Source organism: Melanotaenia boesemani, chromosome 24 (assembly GCF_017639745.1).
Source record: "Melanotaenia boesemani isolate fMelBoe1 chromosome 24, fMelBoe1.pri, whole genome shotgun sequence".
Classification (NCBI taxonomy): domain Eukaryota; kingdom Metazoa; phylum Chordata; class Actinopteri; order Atheriniformes; family Melanotaeniidae; genus Melanotaenia; species Melanotaenia boesemani.
Window position 1 is genome coordinate 23,354,495 of NC_055705.1, and position 17,712 is coordinate 23,372,206.

General features: G+C 46.3%; 1 protein-coding gene across 1 annotated transcript in view; it reads left to right on the forward strand.

Moving 5' to 3' along the window:
• Window positions 1-14,852, forward strand: part of LOC121635869 (bone morphogenetic protein receptor type-2-like) — a 42,539-nt gene extending 27,687 nt beyond the window's left edge. Inside the window, exons 6-13 of the mRNA XM_041979236.1 lie at window positions 3,149-3,379; window positions 5,755-5,869; window positions 7,752-7,912; window positions 9,269-9,416; window positions 9,632-9,768; window positions 9,912-10,084; window positions 10,369-11,678; window positions 13,773-14,852. Coding sequence (XP_041835170.1) covers window positions 3,149-3,379; window positions 5,755-5,869; window positions 7,752-7,912; window positions 9,269-9,416; window positions 9,632-9,768; window positions 9,912-10,084; window positions 10,369-11,678; window positions 13,773-14,026 — 2,529 coding nt within the window. The 3' untranslated portion in view covers window positions 14,027-14,852. The remainder of the gene's footprint in view (window positions 1-3,148; window positions 3,380-5,754; window positions 5,870-7,751; window positions 7,913-9,268; window positions 9,417-9,631; window positions 9,769-9,911; window positions 10,085-10,368; window positions 11,679-13,772) is intronic.
• The last annotated feature ends 2,860 nt before the right edge of the window (window positions 14,853-17,712 follow it).

The following is a 17,712-nucleotide window of genomic DNA, read 5'->3' on the forward strand; positions in this document are numbered from 1 at the left end:
TAAATAGTTGATTTTAAAAGTTTAGTAAACAACAAAGTAATTAACAACTTTTTATAAAGCAATCAGAAGTTTGTTCCAGTCCAGAAACCAGTTCCACTAGAAGGCAGAGAGGACGTCACAGGCTGGACATATCCAGGGTGCGTTGGGCCTCCTGTCCACTAGAACAGTGGTTCTAAAACTGGGGGTCAAGACCCCCATGGGGGTCGCCAGATAATCTGTAACCTACATTTCACAAATGAGTGGATTTTTTCCAGAACCGTCAAAAGGACACCATTTATGAAGAGATAAATCTTTGAAATTAGCACCTAAATTATTGAAACATAAGTTCGAACATGCGCTACTTTAAAAATCTGAATTTGACATTATCACAGCGAAATAAGCTGATTTTGGGCATGCAGGTGCCTTGTCACGCAGTGAACCACCAAAAACCGCTTTATCCTCCTCATTTCTGAAGATCCTGACAGTTTTCCAGCCATACATTTAGAGGATGCTGCAGGACGACCCGTCTGATACATCACACCATTACCCACCGAGTCCTGTGTGGGGTGGGGGTCGCGAACACCAGCGTCTGTTATCTTTGGGGGTCGTGGCTTAAAAATTTGAGAACGCCTGAGTTTTTTTTATTGGTTGTAAACACTTTGCCTAGAATCGTCCATTTTCACAGTTTCTTCCTGCACCAAACGTGACGATTATATACGCATGTTGTCCATTGTTTCGTCATAACTCGTGTCTTTCTGGTTTATCAGCACCGTTTAAAAACTGGTTTCTAGTTTGAAGTCTGGACTGAGGGCAGAAGTTGGAGACTCGGTGATTCTGCGTCTTGCTGCTACATCGTCTGAAATCAGTCGTGATCAGGATGTGTCCCATCAACCTTGGAGGGTTAATAGTTCCACACAGATGATGCTGCACAGTCTGATGCTGGAAGCCGAGCCTGTGTTCATCTCTTCCACGTTTAAACAACTTACCCGGGTTATCTGAAAATCTTCTCCTTGGAAGCCGCGTGGCGCAAAGTTTGTCTTATTTTCCTCAAAACTGCGTCTGTATGTGGACGAAAGACACAAATGCAGAGAAAAATCTGTTAGCCGGGGTAGACACAACCTGTCTTTTCTCAAATTTCCTTGGAGGCCTGATGTCACCGGAGTTCTCGTAGACCCGAGCTAAAGGCTAGCGTAGACCCTAGCTAAAGGCTAGCGTAGACCCGAGCTAAAGGCTAGCGTAGACCCGAGCTAAAGGCTAGCGTAGACCCGAGCTAAAGGCTAGCGTAGACCCGAGCTAAAGGCTAGCGTAGACTTGAGCTAAAGGCTAGCGTAGGCCCGAGCTAAAGGCTAGCGTAGACTTGAGCTAAAGGCTAGCGTAGACCCGAGCTAAAGGCTAGCGTAGACCCGAGCTAAAGGCTAGCGTAGACTTGAGTTAAAGGCTAGCGTAGACTTGAGCTAAAGGCTAGCGTAGACTTGAGCTAAAGGCTAGCGTAGACTTGAGCTAAAGGCTAGCGTAGACTTGAGCTAAAGGCTAGCGTAGACTTGAGTTAAAGGCTAGCGTAGACTTGAGCTAAAGGCTAGCGTAGACTTGAGCTAAAGGCTAGCATAGACCCGAGCTAAAGGATAGCGTAGACCCGAGCTAAAAGCTAGCATAGACCCGAGTTAAAGGCTAGCGTAGACTTGAGCTAAAGGCTAGCGTAGACCCGAGCTAAAGGCTAGCGTAGACCCGAGCTAAAGGCTAGCGTAGACCCGAGTTAAAGGCTAGCGTAGACTTGAGCTAAAGGCTAGCATAGAGCCGAGCTAAAGGCTGGTGTCGAACAAATGTAAAAAATGGATGAATGAGTTGAGTGATGCTCATTTTAATGCTGGAATCTTTGTTCCAGTAATCGGACCTCTGTGTGTTTATGGATAAAACTTTATTTAAATTAATTCAGATCATTTAAAAGCACCAAGTAGTGACACAATGAGGACAAAAGAGGTCTTTTATTGATGCATGGATAATAGTTGTATAATCATATTCCAGCCCTCTGACATGTAATAGGATCATGAGGAGCTGAAGGATTCATGGCCCTAATAAACTGATTTTCACTGGTGGGTTTTGGGTCTGAAATGTGATTAAATCTGTGGCGACGCTCAGTAATGGCATATTAGGATCATAGACGGTCAGAAGTTCAGTTAAAGGAAATTGAATGACAACCTTCATGTATAAACCAAACAGCGTGCAGAGGGCAGTGCAGGGCTCGTCTGAGAGCTGAGAGGATAGGTAGATGTTGTTTACGCTCATTATTTACATCCAACAAGTTATATCACCACAAAACCAGACTCTTTATGAAGCCATCCGGATTCATGGTTTATTATTGTACTTTAGATTTTTTTAATGAACCCATCTTTTCAGGAGATTGTTTTTAGGTTTAAGCTTTTACATCTTTTCTACCCCACAACCAAGTAGGATCCATTTGCTAAGCTAACTGCTAGCATAGAGAGATTTCCTGGTGTAAAAATGTTCCCATCTACACGGGGCAGTCGTAGAGAAAGGAGCTGCAGCTTCAGTCGCTCTCCTTTTGCCTTATCAAGTGCACATGCTGCTTCACATTAAAGTCATTGCCCGGGGGAGGGGTAAGCCAGGGAGCCTCACTCAGACTAAACAGCTTCATTGTTTTCCCAGCATGTTACAGAAGCTGAGATAAATGTTAAGAGGAACAAATCAAACACAATTAAAGCCACTACTGAGTGTTTTTTCTTTTGCAGATGTATATTTAGACATTAACCTCTTCATCACAGAGCCCCCAGTACAGGAGGTGGCATGAGGTCCTACAGTCCAGAAGATGTTTGCAGTCACCAGGAAACAGCAAAGCTAACATGTAGCATAGCAACATGACTACTAAGACTTCTTTACTCGTTCCTAGGAAGCAGGAAAAATGGACCTTGTGATGAAGGGGTTAGGGTCATGCTGCTCTCTGGCCAATCAAGGCTACTAACTGAATTATGTGGAACAGATTTAAAGCTATTTTCACTGTTTAACCCTGTTGTTTCTAAGTTTTATTCCCGTCTCTCGTCTGCCTGTCTGTCCAGTTTGGACATTTTTGTGCTTCTGTTTTTGGGTGATTTTTCCCACTCTTCTGTGTGGATCAGTAAATGAACATTGTGTTAACAGTCCGCTCTTCTTCCAGCTGATTGGACGTGGCCGATACGGCGCCGTGTACTGTGGTTCCCTGGACGAGCGGCCCGTCGCCGTCAAGGTGTTCACCGCAGCCAATCGCCAGAACTTCCTCAACGAATGTTCAATCTACCGGCTGCCTCTGCTGGAGCACGACAACATCGCTCGCTTTGTCGCTGCTGATGAGCGGACGGGAACCGAAGGACGAACTGAGTACCTGCTGGTCATGGATTACTACCCACATGTGAGTACTGAGCAGACGTCATGAGAAGGCTACATGTTCCCCAGCCAGCGTTCAGACACCGTTTACAAGCTGACTGTTATCTGATCAGGTCAGAAGAGAAAGCATGATGCTGTTTTCTGTCAACATCACCAGAAGTAAAGGCTCAGACACTAAACAGGCAAAGAAGAACATCGCAGTTACAGAACGGCACAAGTCCAGCTGGACGTGGAACAAACCAGACAGGAAGTAAGCTGAAAGCGACTGGGTCCAAGGCGGAGCTGAGCCTCTGCCTCAGAGAGACGGCTTAACGTGGCTGTTTACCCTGGAATTAGCAGATCTGCAGCTGACGGTGGAAACTCTGCAGCATGCAGCGCAGCATGCACCCTCCCAGGCCTCCATCATGTTGCACATAGTTAATTACAGCGTAGAAGTCCCACATGAGCCTAAACAACCAGCTTCACTCCGTTTACCTCTTAACCCCCAAGCATCTCTGGGGGCTTTCTGCTTGAAAATGACCAACTAAAAAAGAATTGGTTATATCCCTGCAGGTACAAACCGTGTGTAAGCCATCTTGGTATGAAAATAAAGCGAACTCTGGAAGGAGGTGGAAGGATCACTGCAGATGCTGCTGTGTTAAAGTAAAACAGGATGGAGCACGGAAACATCTTTTTTTTCCATGGGGGGGGGGGGGGGGGGGGGGGAGATTTTATTGTAGATGACCTTCAAAGCCTCCAGAAAAGCATGAATCAACATTTGGACATTATCTGGTAAAAGATGTGACACTGAGCAAAGGTTTTAGTAAAGAGATAGCTGGGTGGTTGTCAGTGAGGTCCTCGTCATCCCATGAGGAATCTAGGACACACATCCAGCTCTTCTTCTGTGGTGGAGCGTTTATCCAGACGTAGATGAAAAACTCCAGAACTGCAGAAACATGGTACAGTAAATACTTCCTGTAACTCTGAGCTAGAAGGGTAAATCTCCTCATTCTCATTTTATTCAGGTGATCCAGTAGAATTACGTTTGTGAAACAGGTGCATCCATAATTCCTGTTTGCATCCTTTTGTTTTACCTTCTCTTTTAACTGTGGTCAGAATGGGTTTATTGAGATTTTAGCTGAAACTCTGGAGTTTCTGTGGATACCACACGTCTTTATTTACACCACATGAAATCGGATGTTAACCCCGTTGTTGAGGCTTAACAGGTTAAAGGTGCCATGAAGAGACTTCACATGATTCATACTGGATATAAAATATTTTAAAACATTTCTAAAAAAAAAAACAGGACGTGAGCAGCATGGTGCATGAGCTTCCTCAGAGTCAGGAGGATGAAATTATTCTCCTGCTTTCTGCTGCATGAAAGAGGAAAACTTGCTTTTGTCCTCCAGGCCACTGAAATCCACTCCTATTATCATCTGTATGTTTTATCCTTCAGAGGGAGTTTTTGTAGCTGGCGCTCAGGTTTCTGATGGAGAACCGACTCAGTAAAAACACTATAAACCCGTTTTATCCAGGCCTGGTTTATGTGGGACTTTCTCAGGTTAAACAGGCGTTGCTGATCCTGTATTTAACATTCACAGTCGGCCGTGAATTTCAGCTTCTTAATGATTATAGTGGCAAAGTATTTACAAATAATGATTAGTTCAACTTGCGGAGGCTTGTCTACTTTGTTTTAGAGATATTTATTTGGAGGAAGTACGCTTCATACAAACATAAAGTCACCAACTGTAACGATGTCCTGTTACAACCTGCTTTTATTCTGATTAGTCAAAAATTACTTTTAGGGATTTTTAATAGTTTTTAAGGAAAAATAACAGTAAAATAAAGAAAAGTCATTTTTAGTGACCTAAGGGGTGCTCCATACTGTGGATTATATGGTTGGTGCATCTAAAGGAAAACGGGCTGCTTGAAGACGACCATGAGCAGACGGTCAGACTGGAGTCAGTTTGAATAAAAACTCAACTTTTCTTGCACACAGATTAAAGCTGAGCTGGAGTTTAGCTGACATGCGCCGCTTATCTCAACCCTGCTTCCTGTCTAAACCACAAACTGATTACAAGCCAGCTGACCACGTCCAGCTCATGAAAGGAGCCCACTCTGCTAGGCTAATAATGGTTGTCATGGAAACGCAGCGCAAGCCGGGACAGGAGACGGGGACATGTAATCCATTCTAGTGATGAGTGATTATGTAATTCATGTAAGGTGAACAGATCTGGGATGAGTTTTCCAGGAAACATGACGTGTTTGGGAACCGGAGCCTGGCCAGCGGTGGATGACGACGGCTGATTAATAATCAGTGTTGCTGATGCAGATTGATCTGCGGTATTCATGCTGATTGATTTTATCTCCTGTCTCGTTTTCTCCCAACATCTTCCTGGGTGGCCCACCTGTCCTCTTCAGGGTTCTCTGAGTCGCTACCTGAGCATCCAGATCAATGATTGGCTGAGCAGCTGCCGTCTAGCCCACTCGGTCACCCGGGGCCTGGCGTACCTGCACACGGAGATCTTTAAAGGAGGTAAACTGGAAAATATTGTCTTTGTTTTCCTTTTGTTACACTTTTTTATTGATATGGAATTTTTTGGCGAATTTTTTTGTGACGGTCCAACACAGATTGGTTAGTTTATTTAGTTATCCTAGTTATCCTAGTCTCATAAAAAAAAACATCCTACTGACCTGGAAAGACAGAACCAAATGATCAGTAAACCAGTGGATGAGCTTGTTGACTGATCAGCCAAATATAGATAAACTAACTTCATCTCAAAGTGGCCACAAAACCAAGTTTGAGCAGCTCTTCACACATCTGGAGGAAAACACTGAAAACCCACAGTGAAGCACGGTGGTGGCAGCATCATGCTGCGGAGATGTTTTCATCAGGAGAGAATCTGGTCAGATGGATGGAGATAAATCCTGGAATATTCCAGAGGAAATAAGTCAACCAGAGATTTGAAACTTGGACAGAGGTCCACCTTCCAACAGGACGATGACCTTCATCATCCTGATGAAGAAACACTGACTGGGTGAAACGTGTTGGAAGTCCAGACCTCAGTCTGAGAACCTGTGGCTGAAAGACTGATGAAGCCCAGCAGAAGCTGAAGCTGGAGATGTTTGACTGAAGGATGGAGGCTCCATGCTGATCTGGAATAACTTCATAATCAGAGACACTCTGCACCTCAGCGCTTGCTGACCTGTCATGTAAACCGGAGCCTGTGTTGAGACCCTGAGGTTGCAGCTTCCATTGACTTGTGGTGGGAACTTGGAAAGTTTCCCGAGTTTGTCCTGCTGCGTTGCTGCAGCTCCACGCTGGTCCGTTCGTCTTGGACAGTTTTGTTTCCCTGTTTTGATAAACACGCTGTGTGCACGCCCTGCCACAAGTATTTATAGACTCTCCTCAAGCTAGCCTCAGAAAGTAAAAAATGGAGAGAGTGACAAACTAGAAATTATGGAGCTTGATGAAGTGCGGATGGCCCGCTGTCCTCCATCAGGCAGACGTAGCAGAAGAAAGAGCTCCATCATGAGTGATTCATCTCGGTTCAGGCGTGGTGAAGGCCGAGGAGAGAGTGTTTGTATCTGTGTGTGGCTGCTAACAGCAGAATCTCCTGGGCTTCAGTACAGTTCAATCCTCCCCCACTCATCCTGCACACTGGAGGCAGGAGGGAGACGACCCTCTGCCTCCATCGGCACCACTGCACCCCCTGCTGGACGGCAGGAGAACTTACCGGTTAACGGAATCATTTTACACCCGTCCTCACGTTGATGGATCAGGTCTCCAGTGGGTCGGATCAGTAGAACATCAGCAATAATGACTCATAAAAAAAGTTTTAGTACAAAGTAATGCAAGTACATATCTAGATGTTTATATTTAATGATCTATCCTTTTAGAAAATAATTTTAAACTAAAATTTCTGGAGAAAATTGAGTGAAGATGTAACTAGCCTCAGTTACACATTTATTTACATTTTTTCATTTTATTTTAGTTTAATTTTTTTATTTTTATTTATTTAACCTTTTTTTAACCAGGTAAAAAATGTTTGACAACCAGTTCTCATTTTATAACTTCATTAACTGTATTTATATTAAATATATCATGTATTTTATAAATGTTAATATATAGGTTTATATAATAAAAAATGTTTATTTTAAAATAGCTTAATTTTTAATTAATATATTATATTAGAAATAATTTACTTTAATTAAAATGTTACTGTAACTACCATCTTTATTATTTTCACATGTACTAAATTCATCCTGCGGACCAGATTGGACCGTATGGTGGGCCTGTTCTGGCCCCCGGGCCGTATGTTTGACACCTCTAATTTAAGTGGAATTAGAGTGAAGTTTTTTCTTTAAAAAGCAAATAACCCCCCATGTTCCACTAACTCCGTCCTCTCTCCTCCCAGACTTGTACAAGCCAGCGGTTTCCCACCGGGACTTGAACAGCCGGAACATTCTGGTCAAGGCGGACGGCACGTGCGTCATCATTGACTTTGGCCTCTCCATGAAGCTGACGGGGACCCGGCCGGCGCGTCACGGCGAGGAGGAGAACGCCGCTATAAGTGAGGTGAGGTCAGGCGGAGGAAGAGGGGCTGTTTTCCATCCGTCCTCTGAACCGCTTATTCTCACTCAGGGAAGCTGGAGCCGATCCCAGCAATTAGCAGGCGAGAGGCAGGGACAGATACACCTGGACAGGTGTGTCAATTCATTTAACAGTCAGTTGTCCGGATATGAGCATAAAGGTTTGTTAAGGCAAACCCGAACTTCACCGGCCACGTTAGATGATCCACCAGAGCAGGTACAGTCCCTCATTAACACTCATTAACCCAGACCCTGGAGCGTTTCCCTTCCTTCTTACCTCGTACCTCGAGACGACCTTCCCAACACTTCCCAAGTGTTGCAGGCTAACGTTAGCATGCTATTCACTGATGTTAGCTGACACGCTAACAAGCAGACGGAAGGTTAACATGTAGGAGAAGATGAGGTTAGAGGACCGGATCAGACGCTCTGCACAGCAGCTTATACTGCTGACAGGAAGCCAGGATTACCTCCAAACTACCGCTGATACGATACAAGCTAAAAACTGACTAAACAGGAAATTATTCAGCCGAGAAACAACCCAGTCGGATCAAACGTAGTGGTGTGGAAAGGTGGGACGAGTTGAGCTGGATTTATACTTGCGTCTGCGTTCGGTAGGGTCGGCGCATTGTGCTGTCGCCCTGGGTGATGGCGTCCTGTTGCAGTTTCTCTTCCGCAGTGACTGCACAAATTCAGCAAGAAGCTCCAAAAATCCAGAACCACGTCATCACAAAACGACCAATCACAAGGCAGTACTTCCATGTAACCGCGCTGCAAGCAGGGTGCACGTCAGGCCTGGAGGAGGTGCACGTCGAGCCTCCGCACACCGACACGAAGCACACGGCGAGACACCGATCTGACGGAGACGTCGCACGAGTATAAATCCAGCTCAGGGAGGATGGCCAATCATCTTCCTCACAGCTAACGAGTTGTTTTAGCTCAACCAGACGAACTTTATTCATCCCAGACTGGAAATTTCAGTGTTCGCAGCAGCATAAATGTCAGAGAAAAATAAACTGGAAGATGCAGAAATACTGTTTAGAAAAATAGAAAAGATAAGAGATGTGAAAGAAAAGAGATGTATACCTACATAAATGTAAAAAAGACACGCTTACGTATATATACGCATGTATGAAAATGCAGATAAAACTGTTTAGTTTGAGGGAAACACGAACAGGATATTGTTGTTTGTGTTTCACTTCCTGTTTATAACATCTGGTTGCCGTTAAGCTCCGGTACGAGCACAGAAATGTGCTTTAGCTTCAGGTCCTAGAGACATGTCTGACGGATCATGTGACTCTGGAGCTGCAGCTGGGATTCAGTCCTCCTTCTGCTTTGTGTCCAGGTGGGAACAATCCGGTACATGGCCCCGGAGGTCCTGGAGGGGGCGGTGAACCTACGGGACTGCGAGTCGGCGCTGAAGCAGGTGGACATGTACGCCCTGGGTCTGGTCTACTGGGAGACCTTCATGAGATGCACCGACCTTTTTCCTGGTGAGAAGAGCAGCATGAACTGGAGCAACATTTTTTTATCCATACTGTTTTTCATTTATAATTTTTTCCTTTTTAATGATGTTTTAAAACTTTATATATAAGAATTTTTATTTCATATTTTTTATTGTATAATTGTATACAAATTTATTTCGGTGGGACCTCCTGAGCTAGATGCAGATTTTTCTAGACGTCCCTCCTCTCTCTGCTTCCTCCAGGAGAGTCTGTGCCAGAGTACCAGATGGCCTTTCAGGCAGAAGCCGGGAACCACCCAACATTTGAGGACATGCAGGTCCTCGTGTCCCGGGAGAAGCAACGGCCCAAATTCCCCGAGGCGTGGAAGGAAAACAGTCTGGTACGTCTGGACCGACCAATTAGAAGGCCCGTTGCTTTAGCTGAGAGGATGTGGTTCCTGCTACAGATCTATTCCACGTCCTTCCTGAACGATGTCCAGTGTGGTTGAGACGTAAATCTGTCCGTCTGAACTGTGTCTTCCAGGCGGTTCGCTCCTTAAAGGAGACGATGGAGGACTGCTGGGACCAGGACGCCGAGGCTCGCCTCACGGCTCAGTGTGCTGAAGAAAGACTCGCAGAGCTGCTCCTCATCTGGGACCGATCCAAGTCCGTCAGTCCAACCCTCAACCCCATGTCCACCACGCTGCACAATGAGAGGTAAACCGAGCTGTCTCCTCGCCGCGTCCCCTTTTCACGTCTCCTCTTCATTTCTCCTCTTCACGTCTCTTCATCATGTCTCCTCTTTACGTCTCCTCTTCATGTCTCCTCTTCACATCTCCTCATCATTTCTCCTCTTCACGTCTCTTCATCATGTCTCCTCTTCATGTCTCCTCTTCACATCTCCTCATCATGTCTCCTCTTTACGTCTCCTCTTCACGTCTCCTCTTCATGTCTCCTCTTTACGTCTCTTCTTCATGTGTCCTCTTCATGTCTCCTGACAGGAATCGTATGACTCCTAAGTCGGGCCCGTACTCGGACCACCCTTCCTCCTATATTGAAGAGCACGAGGGTGTTGCTAAGAACACGCAGGTGGACGTGTCCAGCTCCGTACCTGGACGGGCTGGGGTCGGTACTGGAGAGAGGAACAGGAACTCCATCAACCAGGAGCGCCAGCAGCAAGCTAACGCCCGTCTGCCCAGCCCAGAGGGCAGCAGCACGAGTGGGGGCCTCAGAGGCAGCCCCTCAGCCTCCACCACAACCACTACAATCATCTCTGAGTCTGAGGGGCCCACCGGGACCACCACTGTCCCTGTCTGTCTTCACTTGACCCAGGAAGACCTGGAAACCACCAAGCTGGACCCTAAAGAGGTGGACAAGAACCTGAAGGAGAGCTCTGATGAGAACCTGATGGAGCACTCTCAGAAACAGTTCTGCTCGCCAGACCCGCTGAGTCCTGGCAGTTCCAGTCTACTTTACCCGCTCATCAAGATGGCCAGCGAGGCACCGGGAGCGTCGGAACCTGCCGCAGCGATGCCCACCGCCATCTTCCCCCTGCCCAAGCAGCAGAACCTGCCAAAGAGGCCGTCCAGTCTGCCGCTGCGCAACAAGCCCCCCAAGAAGGAGTCGTCCTCGCTCCGGTTCAAGTTCGGCCGCTCGGGGAAGTCCAACCTGCGGCAGGTGGAGGGGACGAAGACCAACATCGGCGCCAATGCTGCAGAGTCGCTCCGTGGCACCAACAATGTCCCGGTCCTCAGAGACGCTCACGTCAACGGGGGTGTTAACGGCCTCGCTAACGGCCACGCCGCCACAGGGATCTCCTCCATGGTGACAGGTGGAGCTGCCGGGTTCGGACCCGGAATAACTCAGAACGGGTCCGGAGCCCTGAGGTCGGATGACGGCAGACTGAGCCTCGGCGTAATCACCGCCAGCCCCGACGAACACGAGCCTCTTCTGAGCCGAGAGCGCGAGCAGCCGGACCTGAGAGACGCGCCGTCCAGCGTGGCTGTGCTGCGTTCGGCCCGACCCAACACCAACAACAACAACAGCAACACGGGTCACGGCCAGGGAGACGGCGAGAGCGGAGGAGAGAGCGATGGAGGGGAGGAGGAAGGGAGCGCGGAAGGAGGGAGCAGGGACACCTCGGGTGCTCTGGGAGAAAACTCCGCGCCATCATCGGCTCCAGCAGAACCGTCGGGGGAGGCGGCAGTCACCATGAGGGGGGAGGCCCTGCTGAGGCAGCCCAGAGCTCGCCGGCCCGAGAGACCCAACTCCCTGGACCTGTCCTTCACCACCCAGGACCTGACCGCACTAGGTGACCATATTTACAGAAAGTAGTTTATCTGAGTAGCATTCCAGGGTTACAGAGACCACGATTCCTGTTCACATATTCCAACATTTATTTAAACTGTCAGGAATCATTCCGAATTATTAGGAATAATTCAGGATGATCCGGAATGGTTTGGAATGATCAGGAATGATTCAGAGTGATCCGGAATGATTCGGAATGATCAGGAATGGTTTGGAATGATCAGGAATGATTCAGAGTGATCCGGAATGATTCGGAATGATCAGGAATGGTTTGGAATGATCAGGAATGATTCAGAGTGATCCGGAATGATTCGGAATGATCAGGAATGGTTTGGAATGATCAGGAATGGTTCAGAGTGATCCGGAATGATTCGGAATGATCAGGAATGGTTCGGAATGATCAGGAATGATTTAGGATGGTCAGGAATGATCAGGTCATCGTAGGTTTTTATTCCTCGTTCTTTAACTTTTAGGAACGCAGCGTTCCGTTCTCGCGGCTTGAAGCTGATCCGACGTTGCATATGGGTGTACGATAGCAGACATTTTTATTCCTGTTGGACCAGGTGCTGGACTGGGACTAAAACCAGTTCAGGGCTGGTTTGATTTACCACAGTGGGAACCAAATATTTCACTCAAAACTAAATAAATATTCAGATTCAGATTTAGTTTCCTTTATTAGTCCCACGGTGGGGAAATTCACCGTATAACAGCAGCAAGACACTCAGTGGAAAATAAATAGTAGCAAATGCAAGACATAGAATAAGATAAAAATAAAGATATTTAGCATAAAAATGTAAAACAGATGAATAAATATCTGTACACAGATCAGAGGACGAGCCTGAGAACACATATGAGAATATATAACATCAAGTAGAAAACAGTGAGTAGCGAGGTGAGGGGGAGTGTACCGTGCAGGAGTCCAGTTCGGTCTGCCAGCAGCAAGACGGACCTGCGCTACCTCTCCTCCACCCACCGTGGACGGAGCAGCCGGTCCCTGGAGGAGCTTCCTGGTGCAGCCAGAGTCCTGTAGAGGCTGGAATAAGTTGTTTAACAGGGACGGCAGCTTAGCCATCATCCTCTTTTCCCACCATCTCCACTTAGTCCAGGGGGCATCCCAGGACAGAGCTGGTCCTCCTCCTCCTCCTCCTGTCCCTGCACCCTCATGTCTGTTAGTGAGGTAGTCCGAAATCCACGTCGTGAGGCGAAGGTCCACCCGAGCCCGCTGCAGCTGGTCCCCCAGTGAAGAAACAGTGAAATTAATTAATATGCCCTTAAAATGTTTTCAAGTATTTACTTCATTACTCTTATTTCATGATTTATCCGTCTCTTCATACGCCATCATGTTGATTTAAATGTGTAAAGTTTGAGCTTGTCTTCTGTATTCTCTGGGCCACTTTAGAGGCCAGTTCAGGTGACAAACGCTGTATGAAACAACCTGGTGTTTGTGAACGCCCCTTTCAGGCATTTACAAACGCGGACTGGTTTTTATGGACGCTGCTGGAAATTTGCTGGCTTCTGATGGTTGGACGGAGGTTGTGGATGCGACAGGAAAGCTCCGTTTTTAGCTTCCTGGTTCTGACTTTAACTGGTCTTTGCTCCAGATCAACAGAGATGGAAAGAACTGGTTTTAAGTGAGGAACTGGTTCTGCTCCAGGACTGGAACCAGATATAATTAAACAGGATTAAATGGTTTCTCTAAAAGCATCATTTTAAAATTTCTGCAATATTTATAAAACCGTAACCTGCAGATAAATAAAGATTTTTAACACGAGATGACTACCATGTGGTCCTGGCGTTGTGGGGAGGACTGGTGCTCTTTTCCGTAGATCAGGTGGTGGTGGGAATGGGAAGTTTGTGATGCAGACCGGTAGCATGGACTTGGAAATATTAGAATTTGAGGTTCTGGAAAATTTGAGATTTTATGAGATCACAAATCATAATAATTTAATTCCTGACTTTAAACCACTAATTATTTTCAGTGGTTGATCGACTGTAACTCACTGAGAATCACCCGACTGGTCCCTGAATGCACCGTTTTTTTTTGGCTTTTTTCCTGCACATTAAAAGTGTTTAACCATTTCCTGTTTTTTTCGTTTAGGGGAGGGTTTGGTGCAGCCTGATGGCGCCTTGGGGACGGGAGACAAAATCAAAAAGCGAGTAAAGACACCTTATTCTCTAAAGAAGTGGCGACCGACCACCTGGGTCATCACCACGGATACCAGGGGGCCGGAGGTCAACAACAACGGGTCCACCCGGGGTCAAGGCCACAGCCAGAACCGGCCCAAGTCCACTTCGGCCATCTATCTGCAAGGCGGAGGCCTGGCCAGCGAGCCCAACGACACACACGTGTGAATTCAGACTCTCCTCCAAGACTGGAAAATTCCCAGAATTCCCTGCTCTGAATGGGCTGTGGAGAGTCGGACATTGGTGTACAGAACTGGGTCTGTTTCCTCTAACGGCATTGCTTTAAATCCAGCTATGCAGCGTTCTCATTCGCTTCTTTTCCACCTTTTTCTCCATCTTTCATCCTGACGAACAACGTTGTTTTAAATGGACTCTGTTTTTTACTTCCTCTGTGCACTTTGAACCGATCGAAATCAGTGTTTATGAATTCCGTCTATTCTGACCACAACATAAATTGGTCTCTAAACCTAGCAGGCGAAGAAAAGCAATCAACCCTTGGAGCGTTGGTTTTTCTCGTACGTGAAGCGACGTTCGAACGAGCTCTGTAAACAAAGTGATGTCTTAAAGACAGAACACACTACACTTGTTTTTTATTGATATGTATGCAATATCACTTATTGTTTGACTGTATTCATCTTTTTTTGTATCATACTTTTTAAATTGTGCAATAGGACGTAGCTTTTAGGTTCTTTTTAATGTTTTATGGCTTCCATTACTTTGGCTGTTTTATGTTAATCTCTGTTGCACTTATGAATTGTGTCACAATCGTTTTTTTGTAAACAATCCACCAGAAATGAGGAGAACATGGATGACAATCCTTTCTTTCCCTTCGACTCTGGGCTGTTTGGGGGGGCGTGTGAGAGACACTAACAGTCAATCCTGACTGGAAACTCAGCACACGTACAGAGCGGCTGGACGTCTACAGCGCTTTAACACTACAATCACCAGGTTTAAGTGTAGCTCTGCTGCGTGGGGGGGAGGGCACTGCCACATGGGGGGGAGGGGGGTGATCTGCTGCGTGGGGGGCGTGCATTGCCACATGGGGGGGAGGGGGGGGTGATCTGCTGCGTGGGGGGGAGGGGGGGGGTGATCTGCTGCGTGGGGGGTGATCTGCTGCGTGGGGGGGGGGGGGGGGGGGGGGGGGGGGGGCATTGCCGCATGGTGGTAGTGGGGGGGGATCTGCTGCGTGGGGGGCACTCTTTGCCATGTGGGGGGCGTGCTTGCCACTCCTCTTCCTGACCTCACTGTGTTTTACTGTTTTTGACTGACAGACCAGAAACACTACAAACCCCGGATCCTGCTCTGAAAAAGAAACACTGAAGCACGCTGGATGTTATTTCTGCTTCTCATCTTCCCATCCTTTCATTGTTGGAATGACTGATTCACTTGTGAGTGTGCGTGCACGTGTTGTTTCTGTACATGGACGAGCATTAGCGTCGTCGAGCTAGCGCTGGACCGGCCTGCTGAAATCTCACCTACTCATTCTGTATTTTTAGCTGCGCTTCAGGGCGTATGACCATTTCTCATTTATGGTTTTTGTAATCTGTAATTTGTATAAAATGTATGTGTAATGCATTAATATTTGCATCATTTTTATGGAGTTCTGTTGTGCATTCAATAGACACGGCCTTTGATTCCACTGCTGTTCGTCTGCTCGGTACAGTTTCTGTAAACATTTTCAGTCAATATGAAAGAAAATCTTAATAAATGTATGAAATAATTGTTGAGTATAAATATGTGAAGGAAATGTCGCGTTTGGATTTCAAACTTTTTTTCTTTTAAACTGTAAAAAAAGGAGAATATTATCCCGCTTCCAGAGTTTTAATCCTTTGAGAGCTTTTTTCAATGAATCGAAAACAGCTTCATGAATAGAAACTATAAGAATGTGTGTCCCCTGCATAGAAAACAAGCAGAATTTATTTTATTGGGCTACAAAACAGAGAAATATGATTAGTTACGTAAAAGAAATATGCTAATGAGAAAAACACTGGTTAGAACGAAGAAAAAAGTTAAAATGAAAGTAAGAAAATAAATTTGTAAAACACATTTCATGTACAAGACAATTCAAAGTGCTTTACATAAAACATTAAAAGCATTACATAAGTTAATTTGATTGACTTTATTGTCCCACCAAGGCAGGACATTTGTCTCTGGTCTCAGTAGTAGGAGGCGGTACAACACGCTACGTTCACCGTGCAGACACATCAAACACGATCAGCTGTCAGGATTGAGCTTTCCCGCCGTCTTCACCGCGCTGTTCACTTTGTTCCCGTTTATTACGTCAGACGTCCAAACCAGAAGCGAGGACGCTCTGGATGAGGCTCCATCAAACTCAAACTCCTCCAGCCTCCTCGGTAGAAACTCTCCGGCTTTCTTGTTTCAAGGTGTTAGTGAAGCTCAGATTATCGTCTGTATCCAGACATGTTCCACTTCATTCTCATAGCAGTTAAAGTGAAAAAGTATTTATTTATGTTATTAATTTTATTGATAAATTGATCAAATTATGGAAATGTTTAACATTTTATAAAGAAAATATATTAACCTTTTCATAAATATAAAATGTTAAATATAAAAACAAAGCATTTCATATTTTACGTGTGAATTATTGCCTGTTGGAATGTGGATGTGTGAGTACTCCAGACGCCAATTTACTCCTTAAAAATAAAATAATCCATTAACTCTGCATATTTGTTAGATATGAGTTCAATTTATTCGCAGTTTTCATTGTTAGGGGACATTTGAATCCATGCAACTAGCTTGTGCAAAGATTTTATTCTCATATTAAATACACTGAAGATGCATTTGGATGAACGGTGAGCTCTTTGTTTGTAGTGGGAACAACTGATCAGCTGTGTGTTTGCTGTGTAGCGTCCTTCCTGTTTGAACCTGGTCATGAAGCGTCTGGGAAGCAAGAACAGCGGGTGCTGGACCTCATGGAGACGAACGTTGTCCCATTCTGGTCTGATGCAGGATTCTAGCTGCTCTACAGTCCTGGACCTTGGTTGCAGGATTTCTGCTTCTAGATGTTGTGTACTGGTGAAAGGTCTGGACTGCAGGCAGGAGGAGGACCAGGAGGAGCTCTGCAGTCCTACTAAACCACCTCCAGCAGCCACTAATGTTCATGTTTCTGCTCAGACTCCATGAGGTGGTACGAGGACCCACGTCCACTAGTGGAGCCTGATTGGCCTTTACCAGAGACCACCAGGATTGATGGATGGGGTCCCTGGGATGAGAGCAGATTTACATGGAGACCATGTGACAGATGCAAGAGTCTGGAGATGCCATGGAGAACGTTCTGCTGTCTGCTACATCCTCCAGTATGACCAGTTTGGCAGTGGGTCAGTGATGGTCTGGGGAGGCAGATCCTTGGAGGGCCGTACAGACCTTCATGGCCAGCAGAAGGTACCAGGATGAGGATGCTGCTGCAGTGGGACCTCGTTCCTTCCGATGCAGGACCATGCTCGGCCTCATGCGGCCGGAGTGAGTCAGCAGTTCCTGCATGATGACGGCATCGGTGCTGGTCTGCCCGTTCACCAGACCCGGATCCAGTCCAGCACCTCTGGGACAGTCGTTCCGTCCACCACACTGTCCAGAGGTTGACTGAAGCCCTGATCCAGCTCTGGGAGGGGATCCCTCATTATGTTGTGAGGAGTGTATACTGGTAGGAGGAGGCCACGCCCACTACTAAACCTCACTCTGATTGGTCCTTCCACAGAAGCTGGGTCAGCCTGGGATCTGGTCTTTCCACTTTTATTTGAATCCAGACCTCCATGGCTTCATGATTCTGATTTGCATTGATCAGTCTGATGTTATTTAGTTCTCAACACCTTCTACAAACGTAATAAATAAAGATT